Here is a 23,643-nt window from a genome sequence, read left to right as displayed (position 1 = left end):
AATATTATTTTTCAACATCATGATCACATGTCTATGCAGTGCAATATCTTTTTTCTCAAACTCATGTGCAATACTACTATCCAGAGAGCACAGAATATACTCTTTACATGACCCCTATCAAATTCTGAATATTGTCATATGATAGAGGAATGTTAGTATGCATGTAAAAGTAGTCAATGGTACATGTACAGTGGAATATAGGGAAAATAAACAAAAAAGAGGTTTCTGATGCCATCATGCTGACCTTTATTTCACTAAAAATCAACATGGGTGCTTTTTTATTAGTCGCCTCCCCAATTATTGATTGATATTTGATCAAAAAAATTGGGTGGGGGGGCATGAACTTTTCGGCTTCTGGAGAGGGCTATGAAAGGAAAAGTACGGCGGCTGTATGTTACAGTGTTGTTGGATCAACCAGTTCTGCTAACACACTTTATTTTTTTTAAAGTCGAGTTTTCGGGTATTCATCACATGCCATCTTGACTTTTGAAACCTGTCCATTTGTCACATTATGTAACTTTGAAGCGTTTGCAGCTGATGTACCAGCAGAAGGCATAAAGACACAAGTGACTCATATTAAGTTGAGCATTAATTACAGTATGTTCCCGTTTTCAAGGAAGACTGGCAATCACCATTTTTCATAATTGAGACTTGAAGGCACGGTACGCACCGTGCAGAGGTACAGTGAGGGCAGATAATCGCTGCCGAAATTGCTGTGCATTAGTCACAAACACTGCGAAATTATGTGGTGAGGGGGGAAAGGTCTGTGAAACCATGACGACATATGTCACACAGGAAAACGGCTACAGAGGTTTTAACACACGCGCTTTCACAAACACAGAAATATATTTAGCAACAAGACACTTGCTACATAAACATTTTGAACTGCAGCCTCGAAATGACCGTTAAGTGGAATCAACAGCTCTCAACAAAAGCTCGAGCTTGAAGAGCCTAAAGGAAAAGTGCTTATTCCCTTTGTTGCCAAGAATTAGGCAAGAAGATTTATTCCACTTTCATGTCCGTACAGTGAAAATGAAGCAGAGACCAGAGGAGCTCAGCTTAGCACAAAGACTAGAGACAGAGGGAAACAGCTAGCCTGTCTCTGTTACTTTATATTACTTTATATTTTAATAAAACATTATCTTCATATATTTCTTGTGTCATAAAAGTGCAAGCACAGAACAAACAAACACTGTGTTTCATTAGTCATCCAACATGCCCTCACTGACTTCCCCTCGGCACCAGCCCTCAGGGGGAATCCCCGCCACCATCCAAAGTGTCATTCCCTTTGTCTGAGGAACTGAAGTGTGTGGCAGCATAAGTGAACAAAGTAAAGAGTGAAACGATCAAGTTGTCTTTTGTGTTACTTAATAAAGTGATAGAACAGAATATTAAGAGTTATAACAGAGTCAGTCTTATTTCAGCTGAACGGTCAGAGCTCCGACACCTGGAGTGTCCTCTGTAGGTCTGACAAAGCAGAACAGAGTCAGTCACGTGATATAATTAAAATGTAGAGGAGCAGGAGCAAAAGGGAGGCCTCACGTTTACTGATAATGGTCATGGGAATGGCTACAAAGCAAGTTTCTTACACACAAATGAAACCCTCCAAGGACACAGTTCACTTCAGGTACGCCATTAGCTACCTAGCTAACATTAATGTCAAGATATTGTTGTCATAGAAACAAAACCGACATGCAGCACATCATTTGAAAAAACAAACAAAAAGTGGGAGTATTGTTATGATGTGCTGGACTGAAGCGCTCACCATCGTCCTGCCGTAGACACTAACTACACATAAAACTCCAGTTGCCTACCACTAAAGGAAAAGATGAATAAATTGGAAAACAAATAAAATATATATTTTTAAATTCATTAATTCACTATGTGACATGCTTTCCAGTTTTAGTTTTTCTAATAGTTTAGGTGAGGGGTTGGCAACCTCAGGCTCCAGAGCCACGTGGCGGTCACTCTGCTCAGGGCTGAGCTGTGGCTGGTTTCGAGGCTCATGTAACCACTGCTCATACTGTGGAGAGTTTTATATATATTAGTAAACTATGACTATAAAAAGAAACAATGTTTTGCTGCTTCTTGCAGCAGCTTAAGTCGCAGAAAAAATAATTCAATTCACCGGGCCGACTGCCGGCAACTTTTAAGGTGGAACAACAACTCTGACAACTTTGACCATTACTTAAGTTTTTATATTACACAGACTTTTAGTAATGAGTGGATCTTCAAGCATTTATATATATCAATTTTTTAAAACATATATTCCAATCCTCACTCGGAGGGAAAAAAAAGTGTCGTAAAGCATCATTCCTGTGGGCTAGGCAACACTAAACCCCCGAGCTTGCCTGAGAAGGACTAAATGCACAAACCTGCTTTTTTTAAATATCCCATGGAGAGAGAGTCTCACTGCAGTCTGTTTTATTTTGTTCTGAAAATGTCGGCGTGTAGCCTCGTTCTGTGGACGATAAACGAGGTGCAGACTTCCATCTGTGTCACCGATAGTGACAACAACCCCGCCCAGATTTAAGAGTACTGTTTGCAGTGGAAACGCTAGGGTTTAGGTACCATGTGTGAAGGGTTACCTTTGGTTCCAAAGGTACCATACTGAAAGTGATTGGTGGAAACGGGGCTTTAGACTTAAGCGATGCCTCACAGAGAGTCTGTCACTCATGCAGCCCTGCCATTAACTTAAAGCCTTGATTAAGAGCAAAAAGAAATTCAGCCCCCCTACAGTTGTCATGAATGGGGAAATTAGCTATGGAGACCTAAACTGTTTGTTGTACCAGGCTGTAAACATGTTTATTTCTACTGTAAAGTTAGGCATTTTAACATGGCAGTCTCTGGAGATTGACTCTGTTTCGGTGCAAGTCGTAAATAAACTGCAGTTTTGGCACTTCTGCGTTGGCTTCACTTTTCAGCCTGCTAGCAACCAACGACTGCAGTTGTCCCCAGCAGACACCTTCACCTCATTTAAATTAGTTTGCAGGTATTTCTTTTTTTTTTTAAGATTATTACCTTTAATGGCAGGACACTTTTGAAGCGTTAAAGGGTGAGAGAGCGAGGGGACGACATGCAGCAAAGGGCCCTTGGCTGGAATCGAACAAGTGGCCACTGTAGCTAGGACTCTGCCTATGTACACGGGGCACGCACCCTACCTACTGAGCTACTGAGCACGCCAATCTGCAGGTATTTCTGATGATTTGTAAAGAGCAGCGTAGCACCAAGTTTACATCTGGCGGTCAATCATGACAGTTTGGGCTGAAAGTGTACAAGGACAGGTCGTCCCATTTAAATCCCTCACTCCTCCCCCACCCACTTTCCCCTCTGCTCATCAAGTGGCCTCCGTGCGACGTTTGCTGTTACGTAACACCAAAGGGCTGAGGGTAAGTCAATGAGGGGAAGTGTAACTACTGATAAAACACAGTTACAGTCACAATTTGGGAAACAGGTTTAAAATCTTTTGTACCATGCAGCAAGAAGTGATTTCAAATGACCTTGTGGGTTTTTCAAAGATCAACGAGGTATTTATTTTCTGAAAAACAGATGCTAAGCTTTGTGACTCAAATGTAATAATAATAATACCTGACAGGAACAAACAGGGGCTCATCCTCCACATGACCCCCATATCAATCTTCTTATCTAACCCCCGGATAAACACGCTCCTCATTTCTCCTTCATCTTTAAAGCATCACTGTGCCTCGCTCAGACATTCATCTGAGGGCAAATATGCCGCAAGGACATTACAGACGCTTATTCAAGCAAAAAAAAAAGACACAACACATTATCAAAATGACGGGCCGAATGGGAGACAAAGAGCTGACCTAAACAAACAATGTGGTGGGTTGATGTACTCACAGCTGCATTATGAGGTACAGGTGGTTTGAGCTCTCATAGATGTCCTCCAGAGCCACAATGTTCTCATGCTTTATCCTGCAGAGACAGATACAGAGAAAATTCACTTTGCTTGCTGTCAGCTTCTGTTCATTTCAGCACAGGCCACTAATGAGGTGCAATTAGCCTTTTCTTTTGTTGAAATGATGCCCTGCCAAATGAAAACTGAGCTTTTTTTTTTTGCTTTCAGTTGCAGCACTTTGTAATTATACCGTGTGTGTGTGTTTGTGCACATGTGTATGTTCACGCTTGTCAAAAATAAACCTGGCACACTGTATCCTTCACACGAGGGAGAGACCTTTTGTGTGTGACAGAGGGGGTTCTTGAAAAGGACACGAATCAATGAGTCATTAAGCGGCAATCCCCGTCAGCGGGAGCACCTGAAGAAAATCGCACAGGATGGATCAAGATGCTGGGAGTCTGTGTCCAGGCAACCACACAACATGGTTTTAGCAGGAGAGAAAAAAAAACCCTCTGCAAAGAGATATGCAGATGACAGAGTGTGTTCGCAAGGGCAGGTGGCTGAAAAGGAAAAGGTGGGGGTGGAAGAGGAGGCGGTGGAGAGAGTCTCAAAGGACTAAACAACCTTCACAACTTCCTTTCAGTGCAAAGTCCAGAAAGAAAATGAGGTTGCAGTTTGAGGGCTGTTAGACTCACAGAGACGAGTAAAGAGTATAAAGAGAAGGAGAAATAATAAAAGAGAAAGAAAAAGAGGGAGGAACTCAAAGGATAGCAACCGTAACCAGGCAACAACACCCAACAACTGGCGTGCTCACTTCAAGAGTGACTGATAACTGAGCTTCTCGGGGGAATTACCCATCAGGCCCTGGAGGAGGATGGAGTGTCACCTGGTGTCAGCGCAATCCTATCATGTCAGTGTGCAAATGTGTGTGTGTGTGTGTACACTGCAATGACCCAAAATGGTGGATAGATGGGATTCGACAAGGAAGTCACTTAAGCCTGACAATGGCTGTTAAATAAACTGAGTGGCACCAGCATCCCGACTCTGAGTCATTACTCAGAGACACACACACACACACAAGAGCTTCCCCGAGGACGCTGCGAGGTGGTGACCCTTTCTAAAGTGGTGTTCTTCTGCAAACTCCCCCGCGGCTCAGTCATGCGGTACCTACTTCCTAAGCACAGCGATTTCATTTTCGATGCTCGACTCCTTCCCCTTCAGCGCTTTTTTCGGGATGCACTTGATTGCCACCATCTTTCCCGTGGTCTTCTCCCGAGCCATCACCACCTCAGAGAACGCGCCCCTGCAACAGACAGAGACAGAGACAGAGAAACATGTTAGTCCTGCTTTATATGCCCTCGGCCAATATTGACACAGAAAACCCATCGTCAGTGAGTGGATAGAGGGCACTCAGAGGCAGACAGGCCAGAGTACACAAACAGCATATTGTGAATATTTACTGAGAACTGGCAAAGTCCCTGACTATGGCCGGCAGCCGTCTGTGTTGGCTTACGCTCGGTGCTTGTGTGCAGCCAAAAGCACGGCAAACACTTTTAAAACCTCTAAAAAACACCCATTTAGGACGGCGGATAGCGTGTCTTCCTCGGGCCATCTGTCTCCATACATGAGAGCCTTTAAAAACAAATACGGAATTAAGGGAATATTTGCTCAAGCAATCTGTATCTGTTGCTATGATACCACAGTCAGTCCACCTTAATAAATCTCACAGAGCGGGCAGCGTGATTGCTTTTTTTTCCCCTCCACCTTTCTTGTTTTCATTATGCACCTTCACAGGCACCGTCAGAAGGGTTTAATGTGAAGATGTTTGAAAAAGGATCGTCTCATTTGAACTAATATGATCTAAGAAGACTGAACTAATCCTCGATCCACTGAACTCGAGGCTCTGATGAAGGCTTGTTTGAGAAATTAGAAATAAAAAACTGAGCCTGAGGCCAAAGCACTGAGATTTTCTGTTTTTTTGACGCTTCTGTCCTTCCCCAATTTATAAATTCTTAATCAACTCTTCTGCTTACAAAGAGATGGAGTTTCCCTTTATTATATTCTACGCTACAGCTCTGTGGTTTTACATTTTCTTCTCGTTTTGTCCTTTTATAATTCAGCATTTTAATCTACAACAGCTGACATAAAGGTTTTCTTTCTTTGAACTCAATCTTCATTAATATTTTTTAGTGTAAATGAGTGGGCTGACATTGGATACACAATATGTGTTCGGCAAAATGGTCTCTTAATAACACTTGATTTGATTTCACTTTACTATCAGAATATTTTGTCGTCTGTCTCAGGACGCACACCGCTTCACATAACACATAAATACAAAACACAACATTTAACCAAACAACAAAATCATATTACAAAAACTATACACCGATCAGTACTCCCCAATGGCAGTGGCTCCCCAGCAGAAAAAAGCAGCATGCCACACTACAAAAACTATTTAGAAATGGCCTGTGGAGCGTGACAAAAAGCTCAAGGTGTCGACCTTGCTTCTAAATTTCCCAGGTCCCAATCTGCTCAAGAATTCTTGTGATGTGCCGGTACTCCAGATGGGCCCGTAATCCAAGGTGGGGCCTCCTTGGATCTTACGAGGCATGGACACAGGACCTCTGGTAGTGTCCTGGGTGTCTGGCACCAGTGCGTTGGTGGCAGATAAATTTAGTCCAGTGGGTTGTGAGGTGGGTTAATGGCATGTGCCTCAGATGCTCATTCAGATTGGGATCTGAGGAATTTGGAGGCCAGGTTGACAATTTGAGGTCTTTGTCACATTCCTTGTGCCATTCCTGAGCCATGTTTGCAGTGTGGCATGCTGCTTTTTTCTGCTGGGGGGTCAGTGCCATTGGGGAGTACTGTTGCCATGAGGGGGGATACTTGGTATGCAATGGTGTTTGAGTGGGTGGAACATGTCAGGTGGTATCCACATGAATGCCAGAACCAAAGGTTCATGTCAGGTGGTATCCACATGAATGCCAGAACCAAAGGTTTCCCACATGAACAATGCACTGGAACAAAATAATCAAAGTTATTCACTTCACTTGTCAGTGGTTTGAATGTTTTGGCTGATCGGTGTATATCACATCAGACAAAACAAAATGTGGATGCAGTGTAAACAATTTAACCGCTTCCCTTTACTGTCAGTGTCTGGGTACACCGAGGCTACTTAGGAGGCCTCTGAGTCTGATGTTTGTCTTGTGCGCTGTGTTGTTTTTTAAAATAGTTTTTTGTGTAGCAAATGGGGGGAATTTCACTGGGATCATCACATCACAGTCATGTAATTGGAGCATATGCATTAAAGGTGGCGTCTTTACACATGCAGCTAAGTCTGAAGAAAAGTATTAGCTTGAAATGTCACAATAGCACACGTGGATGTGGTAATAAATTGCACTTAAGAGAGCTGCAGTGTGCTGACCTTTCTTCATGTTGTTTATTACTTAGGGGACTTCAACATCAGGGACGCAGCAGAGTTTTAACAGAAACTAAAAGGTCTGACCATATAAGTCATGTTTTATCTTCTCTTCACTGGCTCCCAATAAAACAGAGACAACAAAGGATTGATTTTAAAATATTTTGTGTAAGATGTAGATCTGTAGGTATGAAGGAAGCTGCCCGAACTAAATATTTATGCTGTATATGGTCGATTTTTTCCCAATATTCTACACTTAGTTCACATCACAGTCTTGGGATAAAGATCGGCTTCTCCACACTGTTTGTTTCAGCCCAGTAGTTGTTGTTGTTGGAGCGTTTGCCAGAAGCATTTCTTTGCAATGGCTTTATCTAGCTGCCAAATGTATTTAAGGAAATATTTACACTGTGCCACGAATGTGTCTGTGGTGTTGCCAAGGGTATAATGCAACAAAAGAGCAATCAACTTCTAATCCATCATTATCTCTTCAGTAATCTCTTGCCAAAATGAAAAAGGACAAACCCAGAGAATATGAAAATGGCAGCCATCTGCCTCCAGCATTTGTTTCCTCACTTTCTGACAGAGTGTTTAATTGCTGGAATAAGTCTCTCGTTGGATCATCGTCAGTTATACAACACAGAGGAAACACACCTCACATGATCCACCGCCTTACAAAAAACAAGACGGCAAACATCAAGAGGTCCATTATGTTCTCAAAGTGTAATCAGTTCCTCCCAGCGGGTTCTAAACTCAGCGCCGCTCGCCACACTAAGTCCCACGAGGCCATCAAATCCACGCTAATCCCTCACTCCACCATCACACAGCAGGGGGGGAGGGTCAGTCAGAGGCACGACATATAAGCAGACTGTGCACAAACACTACCTGGTCACAAAGCTCGGCCCCAGGTGCGGTGAGGTGGAACACACTCAAACAAACAGAGCTGAGAGGGCTTAGAGCGTGCGCCCTTCTGACTTTGACCTCATTGAGACACATGATGTGGGACAATATGTAAATTCAAGGGCTTGTGTAAGTGAGGGAGTCGATGCAGTACTTGCTGCCACTATCTTCCCACCACAGCTGTTGCCGTGAGGACAATGAGCATCATTTCTATTCAGCGCATGCGACCGATTTCCCCAGCTGTGTGGACATTAGGAGAAAATTCCTCCACCAGCACGCTGAGCCCGTCAAATGACTCTCTTGCACGTTTTTCTTTTCAGTGCACGCTTTCTGCTTTCTGCAACCGGAGGTACACAATGATGAAAACCACAGGAAACCTGTGAGCTAACTGAGAGGGTGGTTAGAGCACGTAGCACCATTTCGGTCCCCCCTGCTCACCGCCTTGACAAGCAGCAACATCACTTCCTGTGAGTGACAATATGACAGGATCCAAAGCCTGTGACTTCCCTCGCTCTGTCGATGCATGAAGCATGACAAACTGTGCTGCGAGCATTCAATCTATTAATGCCTTATTCACAGGAAAGAGAAAGGTGTGATGTCTGTTGGAGACATATGGTGATGCTACCGACTGCCCACATGCTCTCTCTGCACATACATACACACAGAGACAGTGACACAGCCACAACAATCACACATAACTCCAGAGCTGAAACAACTAGTCGATCAAAAGGCAATTCTTTTGATAACTGATTCGTCTTTTCAGTGTTTTTCAAGCAGAAATACAAAACATGCTGATAACAGCTCTTCAAATGTGAGAATTTGGTGTTCTTTGGTCATATATGATAGTTAATAAAATATCTTTAGGATTTGGACTGTTGACTGAACTAATAAAGCAACATGAGGATGCCAATTTCATCCAGTTTTCTCTGCTGTATAATATTTCATAGACTAAACTAGGGCTTCACAACATATCCCTTTCAGTCGTCATTGCCGTGTCAACTTGGTAATAGAAACACCGTGAATGATATTGCACTCTGGGATATTTTGAGTCACTTGAGAAAGAGTAGCAGTAGAAAACTGCACTATAAAGTTTAACTATTCTTTTTACTGGGGCCTTTGTGCTCGTTTTTGCCACTGACAGGCTCAGATTGTTAATATATGAAAGTCTTACAACATCACAAGAAAGACCCTACAGAGAAATGAAACATTTTTCCTCACCTTACGCTTGTTCCAGTCTATTTTGTGTCCAAGTCTCGCTGACAAGAAGTCCTGTTATATAATATCTCATGGGACATAACTTGTTGTGGGAAATAAATGGTGTAAATGTGTGTGAGAGTTTGAGAGAGTAGTGCTGGTAATAGTTTATGTTGGAGTACAGAAAGCATATCTCAGTCTTATCTAAAAGATTTTCAGTGTCACAGCTGAATATTTAGCTGATTTGTCAGCGAGACTTTCTGTGTGTTCCAATCCCCATTCTACCATACTATATAGTGTGCCAGAAGAAGATTTAGTGTGTCCCAATACATACTATGTCAAATGCAGTATGCCAAAAATACCAGGATGTTCTACTACATCTGGTCCGATTATGCAGTATGCAAGCCAGGATGCTTTTCTGACCACAATCCTCTGCACAGGGGACGATAGCTCACATTGACTGAGCCGCAAACACCTGACAGCTTGACAACTTATTGACAGCTGACTGACAGTTATCAGAAGTCGCAATGACGGCTGATGGCCAGTCAAATAGTAACAGGAATATCAATTAAGTGAACAAAATAATCATAAACATCACAAACAACAAAAGGACGTAACTTATAACTTTAAAGTTAAACTACATACACTGCAAAGTTACAGCAGCAGAGCTATCCAGGTATCTGGATGATCTTGTATCTGTATCCGTAAGTGGCATTTGTTTAATCTCTTAAGTAATGGATCTAAAAGCAAGAGGGTCAAAGTTCAGGGCATCATGTTATGAAAAAGTAGTGTGTCCCGATTGTAGTAGTACAGTACAGTACAGTACGTACTTTTTAAGGGCAGCTGTACCTACTAAAAGTAAAAAGAAAAATTATGCAATTCGAAACGCACCCCTGGACACCAAACAGACAACAACAGCGAAAGGTAAAGAAAAACATTTCTCTGTAGGGTGCTTTCTGTAATGTTGTAAGACACTCATATTAACAATCTGAGTCAGTCAGTGGCAAAAACAAGCACGTTTAATGGGCGTAAATTGACGAGGCACACCTGCCCCGAGTGGTTACACTGTAGGCTGCAGCACACTCTCTCAATACTGGATCGTTGCACTCACAACTGTCTTAGACACCAAAACCTGGGAAAATAGGGTCCAGGTTGAAAAATACAGGAGTACCTCTCCAAGTATTTATCATGATATTCAACTACTTTATTGCATATTGCATATATTCCTCTTATTGTGCAGCCCTAGACTGAACAGTAACTCAAGAAAATGATCAGTAGATTTATTGATAACAGTTCCAGCAAGTGTTATTCATCTCTGGATTAATCCCAAATGTGATGTGATGGTGAGCGTTAAATGATGAGTGAAAGCTCCGCCTAAACTGGACACTTTATTGAAACTAATCTCAATCTATTACGTAAGACAAATACAAGTGTATGGCTGCAAACAATGTTTCTGACCCAGTGTCACACAGACTGCACAATCAAGTCAGCACACTGACTCACTCGGTTGAATAACAAAATATTTGAATTTTAAGTTCTTAGAGCCACAGAGCTCCCTCTTCACGGCTCTTGGATGACAGTATGAGCTCTGTGTGTGTGTGTGTGTGTGTGTGTGTATGTGCAGTCACACAACACCACCACACTGTGTGCAGGACAGCCAAGCCAAAGCGGCTGACTAATGTGAAATGTGAATGTGGGCTGTGCTCTGTGTGAAACCCGCGCCTGATGCTGCAGATGCAAAGTGAAGCCGTGCGTCAAACAATCATCCAGAAAACTTTTAAAGCCGCGACCTCAGCCGGTCGTCCTTTGGCAATTATGAAAATGAAGGGTCACCGATGATGGGAGACGTTTTTTTGATGGAGAGAGTGGGGGTGGGGGTCCAGACGATTAAGTCTGGTTTATTCACATTAACTGTATTGCGGCGCTGCTGAGTAATCACACTGAACCATCTTGTGTAAGATGCATTACAGCGGCCTGTTACACAACATATGGGACGGAAAGTCAGACCTAATAATCCAGGTGGAGTGATCACTGGTGTGACCTACTGCAGTCAAAGTCACTTTTCATCACTGCGACTACAGCTTCAAACAGAAACATAACAGAGGGTGTTATCTATGCTTAAAAATACGCAGGTAAAATTAATGTCTACAGTTTTGAAAGGAATTATAATCCAGGAAAAATGTCATTAATTTTCCTTAACATAATTACATGCATATAAAAATAATCTGTCATGTATAGTAAACATAATTGTACACATTTTATCTAACATCTCTAAAATTTGGAGATGAAAGTTTTGCTGGCAGCAGACACTTTTTACAGTTACACAATATACTTATTATTTTTTAACAGACTTCACACCACCATCTGCTCAGCTGCGATATGCTACGCTGTCTACACAGAGTTTTGTAAACTGTATAGTGTCAGCCAGACAGACGAGGTGAAAATGACACCGTTTCTGCAACATGCATCATTATTCTCGCCGTAATCTGGAACATACCTGCACCTGGATCAGCTCTCTATGTTTGCTGTAAAGACTCTGTATAGGGGGCTGTGGTGGAAGATGTATTTAGACCCTTACATTAGGGAAAAGTCCTGATATAATAATGTTAAAATAATCCATTATAGCAACTGATACTGGACTTTTGAGTAAGAGTTTAAAACAACTGGATAGTAACATGTATCAGTCAATTTGAGTGGTGCAGGGATCAAAAAGCCAATGGGATTTTTACATTGGGTTTTATTGCGGAAAATAATATCTGTGGCAAACAAACATCTATAATACTTAGCATGTTTTGTTCAGTAAGATAATCTTCACAAGTTAACACCACATTTATGATTTATTTAAGTATAAATGCAATCACCAGAGGTAAAAAGCTAACATTAGGCTATAAAGCAACAACACCACGGCCGCATGACTTCAACGTCGACACCACAATGAGGCTGTAAAGCCATGTTCTGCATGATAACGTTTTGTGGTCTCATTTAGCCACTTGTTAGCATCACGTCCATGCAGAATTGACCATGACCCACTTTTGGACCGTGACCCACCAGTTGGGAGCCACTGTTTAAAGACACATAAAAGCTTCAAAATTCACGAGTGAGGTATTCACTGACTGTCTCTAAAGCTTGTGTTAATCACAGACCTTATTTCAGGCATCTAACAAAAAAGCTGACTTTGAGACGAGGGAACTGGGAGTTCAAAAGCGCTGACTCATTTCCAGATATTAGGACTCATTTGTGCACCACTCTATAGATAAACATTTTTGATAAGGAACTTATCATTTCCATGATTAAAGATCTACAGTTGAAAAATAAAGCTGGTACATTAAGCCTGGCCAATTTATAATGCAATGATTATAATTTCAAATATATTATAGATCTATACATTATTACAAGTAAAGGTCCTGCATTCATTGGCCCCTTCTCTACTTCCAGCGCCCTTGCTCGGACCACAGCTGTACAGCTGTTAAATTTCATGAGCCCAGGGCATAAAGTAGGTTGGCCAATGGCTCCTTCCCTACCTCCTACCCCACTACTTCCAGACCCCTTGCTTCGACGATGGCCATCTACAAACTCTGACTTTGGTCTCAACTACACGGCTGTAAAGTTTTGCGACACATAGACAGACACATGAACACCTGGCAAAATACTCAAAATGGCTTATGTGTTAAAAGATTTAAAAAGTAGCAGTTAGTAGCTAACTCAAAGAGGAAGACCAGCCGCATAAAATGTCTACAAATTGGGAAAACAATGACATCATTTTTGGTAGAGTAGAGGACCAGATCAGCTGCCATGTAACAGGGACGATAAATGATTGTTATTTTTTACAATGCACTGCCGACGCTTATGTTTAATGTCACACTAAAGGCTGACGCTGTTGTGTTACACGTGCTACATGCGTTTGTGTGTTCCCTGACAGAGTCTCTGTCGTAAATCGACTTTTTATCCAGTTTTTAAGCCCTTTTAAACGATACACCTTTTAGATCGTGGTTGTTTTTATCTAAGTCCTCTTAATGGACAAAAGGTTTGTCATTGGACACTTGGATTTTAAGTCAACAGAGTGGCGCCCTGACCGCTGCCATACACCTGTGAGAGAAACCGCACCAGCACAAACCTACCGCCGCCTTATCTTCGCAGCAGGCCCAGTTTTTGGGCCAATATCGGTAGGTTCCAGCAACAAGAAGCTGCCAGCTGTAATCGGATCGTCTCACCCAATCATTTATCTATCCACCATCTCTGTTGAGTTTTGTCTTTCAGGCATCTGTGATTTCCACATCCAAAGTGACTGTCAGCTGATCAGTATGTGAAAAGAGCTACAGACTAATGGGGTAAAAAAATACCAGCTGTCACGATGTTGTGGCTTGTAAAAAGCACAAGATGCATAAAATGGTGCCACTCAAGTTAAGTACGAATGCCTCAAAACTGTACTTCAGTTACTTTCCATCACTGCACAGGAGTAATGTCCTTAGTTAAGTTGTGGATTTGTCTCTGTTTCTTGCTGCCACACTAGCCAACACTGGTTTTCAGTCATTCCAGGTAGTAAACAGCATTGATCTGATGCTGCAGAGTTAAATCAATTCCAATAATTCAATAAGAATGAAATCCAGAAACTCTCACAGTCCCAACACCTGAAGCTGGAAACCATTACCTCCCAACACACGTCTGTACCTGAGGCTACTTTCCAGGAATGTTGATCAAACAGAGAAAGATGGTCGGTTCACAAGGCAATGAGAGGTGATAACATTCACAAACAACTAAAAAGCAAGAATATCTATCGCTCGAGGGAAATGTTTGGCAGATATCTGTCTGAAGCCACAGATCTGCCTGTCGGAGAGAAGCTGAATTATTTTAATAAGGGGTGATTATCGTGTCCTGTGCTTTGATACAGGGCAGTCTGGTACACTTCAGCTCCCTGAGTGCAGAGGATGGTACACTGTGGCTTTGTTGGTATTCAATGTGGTCAGAGGGACATGAATACAAATGGAAACTCGGAGGCACAGAACATACTACGCATATCTGACTCTCCATCATTGTGGTCAATGACAAAGTACCTCCGCCCACAGTGAATGTAGCTGGAGGACAGTGGTGGTGGTAGGTAGTGTCTTCTTCAGAAGGAGCAACCAAGGACTTACATCATCCTAGTTGCCTAGCTGCCATTTTCACTGAATCAAGGACCCAATGAGTCTCTGCACAAGCTGTGTTTTCAGAAAATGATCAATGCACAGAGGCAGTCACTTTAACACATCTCGGACGGATTTGTCAGGGTCAGTTTAATACCCAATGTAAAGGCCTGTTTATTTATCCATATCAAACTCAGAACTGCTTTTTCTCTTTGTTGGCAAAAAGAATCATAAAAATTAGGCTTCAGGGGGAAATCAGCGACATGAATGAATCAGCTCAGCTCTGAGTGATCTGCAGAGGGAGATCACAGAGGACAACTTTAATCTGCGAAAGTGGGATTCTGCAAAAACATGACAAAGAACTTAAACTGAAAGCATCATTTTTGGACTGCTTTTTATCCATGACATTTAAATAAATGAAGTGTGCATTTCTCAAGTGATTTAAATGATTAAAATCCCCCTCCAGATAAGTTTTAAAGGTGCTCTATGTGAAATTCAGAGTGTATGAGTTGTCTCGACATGTTTCTCAGAATGTAGGTGGCTAAATCAGTGGCTAGCAACTGTGCTAACGTCATAAACAGCGCTAAACAACAGCAACAGTGCAGATGGAGCCTACAGTGTTAACCAGGGGCGAGCTGGAGGCTGGGTGTTATGCTTCAGCAACAACGCTGTACCCATTTCTGCAGTAACCGCTGTATGAAGCAGTGCAAAGTGGCGGTGATGAGCTAGCCAGTGAGATACACACGCACCAATATGCATGCACAGCTGGACCAGCTTACCATTGGCTCAGATAACAAGATACACACACAGATAGCGTGACTTCATTCTCTGCTTAGTATGCCATTATTTCACTACATCTTTACATGGCATATGGTGGTTTGCTACTATATTAATGCTCAAAATGTCACATATAGACCCTTTAAAGAATATAAAAAGATAATATAAGATAATATTTTGTTGTTTGTTTTACCTATGTTAAAAGGTAAAAAAGAAACCCTGAAAGTGGCTGGAAGCAGATCTACTCTTTCTCCCTCATTGAGAAATTCTGGGTCTTCCCCCATGCCCCACCCACCAGTGCCGATTGCATTCACTTTCTGCTTTCTCCAGCACTGGCACAGAGCTAAAACAAAGTGTGGAGACAGGCCTGGCTATGGGAGACTAGTGAAAGAGCAGTGGCCATCAAGACGGCTAACAGTAGCATGAGAGGAGATATCAGAGACATTCAGCCGCAGACTCAGATGAGAAGACTGTTGTTCACCAAAATCAGCAACTATCAGACGTATCAGAACCTAAGTGCAGTTAGCATCTTTTATCTGTTTTTGTTGTTTGGTGTAGGCTAACTGGCAGTGGCTGACAGTGTGTTAGTGAGTGTAAAACATACAATGTCTGCTACAATGGGGTGTTTGGTAGACATCCAACATCCAAATATGTGAAAACATCTCTCTAGTGACAAACTTTCCACAAATTCAAGTCAATATAGTCGAGGTCAGACATTTTAGGGGACATAAACAGAGGAAAAACACATTTTGGAGTAGAGGGGATCTTTAGGTGTGTTGCAGTACCCAACACGTACTGGATTTCTTTTGGGTTGATGACATGCTGATATCTGAGAGTTGCTATATAATGATATATCCGTCAATTTTCTTTTCACTGAATCAATATTTCTACATTAACAACGGATCACAAAATGTAAGGGGTCACTCATAGTGAGGAATCCGCAGCTCTACGGAGCCTTTGAGCATCTTTCAACTCATTGTTCAGCTGTCTGGCCCACAACTTAAATTTTGTGGTTCACTCTCACAGCTCTCATAGCTTTGCTCTACGCTACCTGCCTAGCACCAGACAACGTAACCAGCTAGCTGGTGAATATAGTGGAGCATTTAGCTGCCAAAGGGTCAGATATTTCCCTCAGGGGTCGGTGGAGACCAAAAACAGAGCTAAAAGAGAGTAAATACTGGACTTACATTCAACATGTGGACGTAAACATGACTCCAAATTAATGATAATGTTGCTCTGTAAATACTGGATGTTTAAAAAATCAACTTAAGTGATAATATGTCTATCTTGTGTTTGCAGCTTGTTTCTGTACCCAACATATATACTGCCAAAACATTTTACTGTAAAAATCAAATTTGTTACAATATAATCGAGACACTGTTTCTGAATTATAGCAAACATATATTTTCATTTATCTGCTGTAGATACAGGTAGCAATGTACTGATGATAGGCTTATATTGGCAGATATATCAGCCACTTCAATAATCAGTGGGGCTGAACCAATCCAAAACAGTGTATCTGTACAGGGACATTTTTAGGCAGATCGAGTATTGGCCATTATGTGACCATTTCTTTGTCAATGTTTCCGCTGTCTGTTACATTTTCAAGGCCGACAGACACTGATGTTTTTAATGCCACAGTAATCCTCATGTTACCTTACATAAAAATGATGCTCATAGGAGCCACGTGCAGTGAAGTACACAAATTGGATCGGATTTATCTCCTCATTGATTAGTCAGCTTTAGTATATTGGCAAAAACGTAACTCAGACAAACATCCCCTCTTTGAGTAGCAACCAGATTTGTCCTGCACATTTCCAACACCACCCCCTTACTGGGATCTCTGAGGGTACTTGTGGTCAGGTTACTTAATTTGCTCTCACAGAGCAGCTTAAGGCTCTGAAATTAGCCACAAGGCAAAGTGGTGCTGAGGCAGGAAGACTGGCTTCAGTGGCGAAGATCTCATTAGCTCACAAAAGCGACTGCAAAGAAACACGGGAAAGAAGTGTCGGCCAAAGCTTTACCGACATCGCCGCAGGCTTCCTGCTCCCCAAACTCCTATCAATATCTAATCAGTCATAACGCTCACACACACACAGATGGTCCGGCCTCCAGCTGCTGCTGAAATCAAATCTCTGTGTAGCAGTGGTGGAAAATGTGTCCTGAGCTTGAGTACAAAATGGCAAAAATACTGTTACCAGGAAAATTACCTGCATTAAAAATTTAGCTGTAAAATTCCCCTCTGCAATATTGATCTTGCAAATAGCTGCCAGATAAATGTAGTGAAGTACGACATCATCCTCTCTGTATTAGAATGGAAGAATAAAGTCATATAATAGAAATACCCAAGTAAATTGAGTAAATGTACTTTTGCTGCTGGTGTGAAAAGACTAATGAATGAGGACGCTGCAGAGGGATGATCCCTCTGGGACGCTGATGGGGAAACCTGACTAGTAGGCTAGAGTTGAAAGGTGGAGCAGCAGGAGGAGGATAATCTATGTGTCTTCCTCTGGCTGACACTCCTTCCTTGTCCATTTTTAATCCCCAAGCAAAGCTGCAGGGCCTCTCTGCCTCAGGTGGCCTGTCGAAACACTGCTGTGCAGCAACGAGACGCTCCCTGATTAGAACACACAGGACCCAGTAAATGGGACTTTCCTAAAGTCAATCAGGACGAGTACAGGCTGTGCGATATGTAACATAAGGGCCGAACAGTTTGTGGGCGAGGGATGTGTGTTCCTCCAACCTGGCCATTGTGTGGACAGTAAATCACGATGATTCACTCCTGTTATTCAGAGGCGCTTCACACATAGATGAAAGCCTTGGGGAAATCAGAACAGCCTCCAGGTAGGAACGTCTGACTGTTTAGTACAACAGATGAAGTGTCGAGTGCGCTTTATGAATCACTGATCTGTATGAGAATTTTGTGATGCTGCTCCTCAAGAAAAACAGGTCCGTGGTCATGCCAGGCAGCCCAGAATGAGGAGATGATGGTGAAGAAGGCACAGATTATTACACAAGATGAGGTTGCATGTATTACATCAGCAAACCACAGTGTGTCTCTTTTATCATGGGTGTAGATTTCAGGGGGGGACAGGGGACACGTCCCCCTCAATATTTAGAACATGTGCATTTGTCTACCCCAGTAAAAACATGAAAGTAGTGGACGACTTTTATTTTGACATTAAAGATATTTAGACTAGGGTCGGGCATGAGTTCTCGAGCACTCGTTTGTTCCAACATAAAGTAATCACAGGGCAACCTCCCACATTTGAACATGACTTTTAGATATTTTTTTACTATTTAAAACAGGTGAAATCTTATTTAATTGTCGAGCTGCGTGCAGTGTATTGCTTTGCTCAGCACCTCCTTGCAGCTGTGTCGCTTCTCTCGTACCCCTTTTCCACCAAATTAGCTCTGGTTGTTGAACCTTCTCTGTTCAGGATTCTTTGGACCTTGATGCCATTGAGTAAACCAACCCATGTATCAACCAGTTTTGAGCAGAACCATTGTGTCACCAACAGAGCACGTTGCACAATGAATAACTGAAGTAAAACGATAGCAGCAAAACGGCGGATTTAATTAGTTACCTGCGACCTTTTGTCCTGTTATAACCGATACTCGTTTTTACCCAAAAAACATGCATGGAACAATTAGTCATAAGACTGCACGCTCTTTTCATCCCTGACCCTGACAATTTCTCACTTGCCTTCTCCACTCTTTCCATTCTGTAGAATATGACACGCCCACTGATGTCGTCACGGTTCGCACTTAAGGTCGAGTAAAACTTATTTTTTTGGTTGCAGCTAAGAACTTCTCGCCTTCCAAACAAACTTATATTTGGTCGAAATGCTGTGAATGGTTCAAAATTAGGTCTCGTAACCACAACAAAATGGTTCCATGTTGGTGGTAAAGGTGTATCTGTGTTTATCATGGGACTACTGCTACGGGAGCATGACGTCTGCACCAGGGAACACACACACACAAGGTGACAGGGCTAACTATTAGCATCACACGACCAGGCTAACATTAACATACCTAACAGTAACAAGACAGAGTTGAGCTCTTTCAGTGTCAGTATGACTTTGTTGGGAACGTTAGACAGCCTGCTGTCGGATGTTCGCCGCTGCTGCTGTGTTAGCTCATGCTAACCCGAGTGAGACATGCACCGCTGCAGCTACATTCCGTTTGAAGCCTTCACAGCACGCTCACTAAAAACCACACGCACACCAGTACAAGATAAACCTTTAATGCTATTTCTAGTGACTACATATGAGGCCAAATGTAGCAGGGATGTCATTCTTCTTTTAAGGTTTGAGATTTAACCCTAATGCCAACATTAACCACCTCTCTTATAAGCTAACGATTCATAGCTAACTAAACACTAAGCATTTTCTCCAGGGCTTCAGCCTCCAGACCAAGAAGCAAAGGGGGCTGATGGTGGACCGATGGTGGGCGAGGCATGTAGCTTCACCAGCTGCAGCTATACCTACTCAAACTCGACAGACATTGAACTGACCTCGAGGAGAGCGGCTCAGGAGACGTCCCTTCAGCACTGCGTCTAACCTATGTAACGGCAGCAACATGTTAACTGTCAACTTATAGGCTAAATAAAGCCGTCTGCTCGATAAATACATTTCAGACTGCACTTGTTTTTCATTGTTCACCAATTTACATTCCTATTCGAACACTATTTTTTGTTTTTTTGGGAGTACTTGACTACTCTATACTCGAATATGGAAGTTCCTTAAAATGCCCATACTTATTTAAACAATGAATGAATCAGAAAACACACACATTGGTGCATAAAACTTCCCCAGCATGCAGGAAATTAAGTGTTTGATGCTCAAAATTTTCTGGCGGCAGAACCCCAAACCCCCATATGTGCCTTCACCCTTGTGTTTTATCATCTGTGAATGACTAAGCTTCCCAGTTTAGCTCCAAACATGATGACAAGGGGCCATTTTTAAAGAAAAAAAAAACCATATTTCCCCGGGGAGACCCCTTCCTCAACACGGCCCTTCCCCGAATCTCCAACAATACAAACACCACCTCATTAAATTCCTCTCACCCAGGGGAGGACGGACATGTCCTCAGGGGCCAAAGACCAGCAGGAGAAATGAGAAATACACAGTGTGATAGCACAAAGATTGACTGCCTGAAACCTTTAGCAGTTTGGGGGGGTCATCCATTCAGGGGAACACTTCCTCTGTGTCTGCAGCATAACTTATTCAACATGAAGTCAAGCAGCACTAACAGCGGCCCAAAATAAACTCTGGAATTTAGTCTGCTCTGTGATCCAAGGGCAAGAGAATAACTTCAACCCAAAGTGGTCTCTCATGATGAGAGTGTTTTTAACTGTGCAAACAAGCCAGTAAATCCAGACATCATGTTCCTCGGCTGCTCCTCTGTTTGAAGAGGAGAGATTGAGCACAGGAACATAAAGTCATCACAGATGGTCCCCCTTAATTTGGGAACTGGTTTCATCACTTGCAAATAGGCCCTGCTGTCTTTGTCATACTTGTATCATGTTGGACAAAACGAGCCCCAAAAATAAATGGCTGCCTGCTCTTGTGTAGCTTCAGCCCTGATCTGATCTGTGAGGAGAATAAAAACACGCTGCAGGGGTTTTTTTTCTGAATGAACTGTGACATAACGAGGGGCATCACGCGTGTCTGACTTCACATATTATTGTGTCTCATGAAGCATTATTTCCACCTCCCTGCACAATTATCTGAAGGCTGGATTAAATGTCTATGTCTAAGTTGCAAAGGCCCTTTCTGTGTGTGTTGAGCGCATATTCAACAGCTGTCAGTCTGCTCCTCATTTCCGTTAAATCGCCAACAATGTGTCATTGTAGTCTGACGCTAATCTACACAACTGGACACAAAGTTTCTGCAAGGCTGCGTTATCTCTGTTACTCACGTGCCAAGGACTTCCTTGAAGTCAAATATCTTCTTGATATCATCGACATGCTTTTTCCAAGATCCATCGCTGGACTCGCCGTTTTCTTTCGCCATTTCGCACCAGGGGTGGGGAGAGAAGAAGAAGAAGAAGAAGCTGGAGGATCACCACCACCACCACCACCACTGTCGTCTCACCCAGACACAGAAAGAAAAAAGAAAAAGAAAAGTAGTGCACTTCTGTATTTCGCCGAGGGCTTCCTGGCTCTTTGTCAGACTGTCTTGCTTCCTCAGTGCATGCATGCAGCCAGGCAAGCCCAAGGAGGGAGGTATGTCCTACCCCGAGAGGTTATTTGACTAATCTGTTTGACGTAGCGGATCCCGAGTCTGAGCTTCCCCACTGTTCAGATCACTGTGACGGGGAAACACAAGGCTGTCCCCCTTCCTCCTCCTACTCTTCCTCTTCTTCTTCCCCGGGAGGGATTCAGTCAGTGTCAAAGCGGCGATGCGGTGAGCTCAGGTCGGGCTGCTGGCAGGAGGATGACACTTGGCAGTCGCATCCGAGCCGCTGTGTGCCATCGAGTCACACCGACCGCCCTGTGGTTGTTATAGCAATAGGAGGAGTGGGAGGTTGCTGCTCCCGCCTGTCTATCTGACAGCGTGCACAATCAACGGTTTAAGTGTTCGCATTGCACCAAATCACCGGCCCGGTGGAAACTCTGTCGGATTCATCAGAGTTTCAGCTGAAAACACACTGAAAGCAAATGTCATGTTTGTGTCGCACAGATGCTTTCATTTTCATGAGTTGGGATGTGAAGGCAGGGGCGCAGCTAGGAGCCATGGGGGCCCATTCACACAAGATGACCCCTGGCCACCTTCAGCCCCGCTTCCACCAAACAGTACAGTACGCTACAGTTCAGTTCTGTACGCTTTTTTTCCATTTCCACTGTGAAAAGTTGTGGATGGTACCAATGGAAGTGTTCCATACTGTCGCCATTTTTGGTCCACCCTCTGTTGGGGTACCTAGCCAATACACATCACCACAAATTGACCTTTTTTTGTCCTTCAGCAACACACATGGTTGGATTTAGGCAACAAAAACATGTGGTTAGGTTCAGGAATAAAGAACAGGTTGGCTTTATAATCTTAAAGGAGGCGAACACAGCTCGCTCAGGTGAAAGTTGGTGTTTGTTGGACCCATCCACCACCTCTCCCAACAGACTTTCGCAGCCTTAACTTTCGTCCTTGTCCCCCCATGTTTCCCCTGACACCATCGGGCGCCGTTGAACTATAACGGCAACCAGCTGGGTATCATGCTGACATTAAAGGACACCCTTTCTCATTGGTTACTGATGCCGCAAGTCACTGCCCAAGTGCCAGATTTCAATGACTTCGGAGTGACACCAGGCTCACCTAGCACAGATCTGGTACTAAAAGGTGGAGCTGTGAACACTGCAGTCTGTTGATTGGTCAATAGAGGACGGTCACTCTGATCAGAGCTGAGTTGTGGCTGGTTTTGAGGCTCATGTAACCTCTGTTCATACTGTGGAGAGTTTTATTAGTAAACTATAAAATGAAATTATGTTTTGCTGCCTCTTGCAGCAGCTGCAATCGTTGAAAAAAATAACTTAATTCACTGGGCCGACTGCTTTTTAAGGTCGAACGTTAACTTGTAATGTTACTCAATATAAGAGCTAACAACGTGAATCCATCAGCACATCTTAAATATCAATGTGACAACTTTGACCATTACTTTAGTTTTTATATGACATACACTTTTAGTAATAAGTGGATCTTCAAGCATTTCAAAATATAAATTAATTTCAACCAGATTATGTGGATGACAGTCTAATCCTCACTCAGAGAAAAAAAAAAGCATCGCAGAGTGTCGTTCTTGTGGGCTACGGCAACACTAAACCCCTGAGCTTGCCTGAGAAGGACTAAATACACAAACCTGCTATTTCTAAATATCCCATGGAGAGAGAGTCTCACTGCAGCCTGTTTTATTTTGTTCTGAACATTTTTTTATTTTTTTTATTTTATATACTTTATTAATCCCCGAGGGGAAATTCAATTTTTCACTCTGTTTGTCAATTACACACAGGTCCGAACACACATGTCGGTGTGCAGCCTCGTTCTGTGGACAATAAAGAGGTGCAGACTGATAAAGGAGGAAATACAGTGAGTGCTGGACAAAGCAGTGAGTGACAACAACCCTGCCCACATTTAAGAGTACTGTTTGAGGTGGAAACTCTAGGGTCTAGGCACCATGTGTGAAGGGTTACTTTTGGTTTCAAAGGTACCATACTGAAAGCGTTTGGTGGAAACGGGGCTTTAGACTTTCCTCCATGGTTTGCCTGTTTGTCGCCTTGTAGAAATCAAACTAGGACACCAGGACAATATCCTGATGATTCACAAGGTTTTAAATGTATTTTATGTTTTTGTTTATCCTTTATTTAGCAGGGAAGGTCCCTTTGA

The 23,643-nt window shown here is 42.8% G+C and overlaps 1 protein-coding gene across 1 annotated transcript in view; it reads right to left on the bottom strand.

Moving 5' to 3' along the window:
* The window catches only part of camk1db (calcium/calmodulin-dependent protein kinase 1Db), a 33,787-nt gene extending 12,023 nt beyond the window's left edge, over positions 1 to 21,764 (bottom strand). The window contains exons 1-3 of the mRNA XM_050073166.1: positions 21,188 to 21,764; positions 5,031 to 5,162; positions 3,862 to 3,936 (exon numbers count right to left, since the gene is read on the bottom strand). Of these exons, the coding sequence (XP_049929123.1) occupies positions 3,862 to 3,936; positions 5,031 to 5,162; positions 21,188 to 21,282 (302 nt within the window). The 5' untranslated portion in view covers positions 21,283 to 21,764. The remainder of the gene's footprint in view (positions 1 to 3,861; positions 3,937 to 5,030; positions 5,163 to 21,187) is intronic.
* Positions 21,765 to 23,643: the final 1,879 nt, after the last annotated feature.

Source organism: Epinephelus moara, chromosome 20 (assembly GCF_006386435.1).
Source record: "Epinephelus moara isolate mb chromosome 20, YSFRI_EMoa_1.0, whole genome shotgun sequence".
In the NCBI taxonomy this organism is placed as follows: domain Eukaryota; kingdom Metazoa; phylum Chordata; class Actinopteri; order Perciformes; family Serranidae; genus Epinephelus; species Epinephelus moara.
This window is presented reverse-complemented; position numbering and strand designations above follow the sequence as displayed.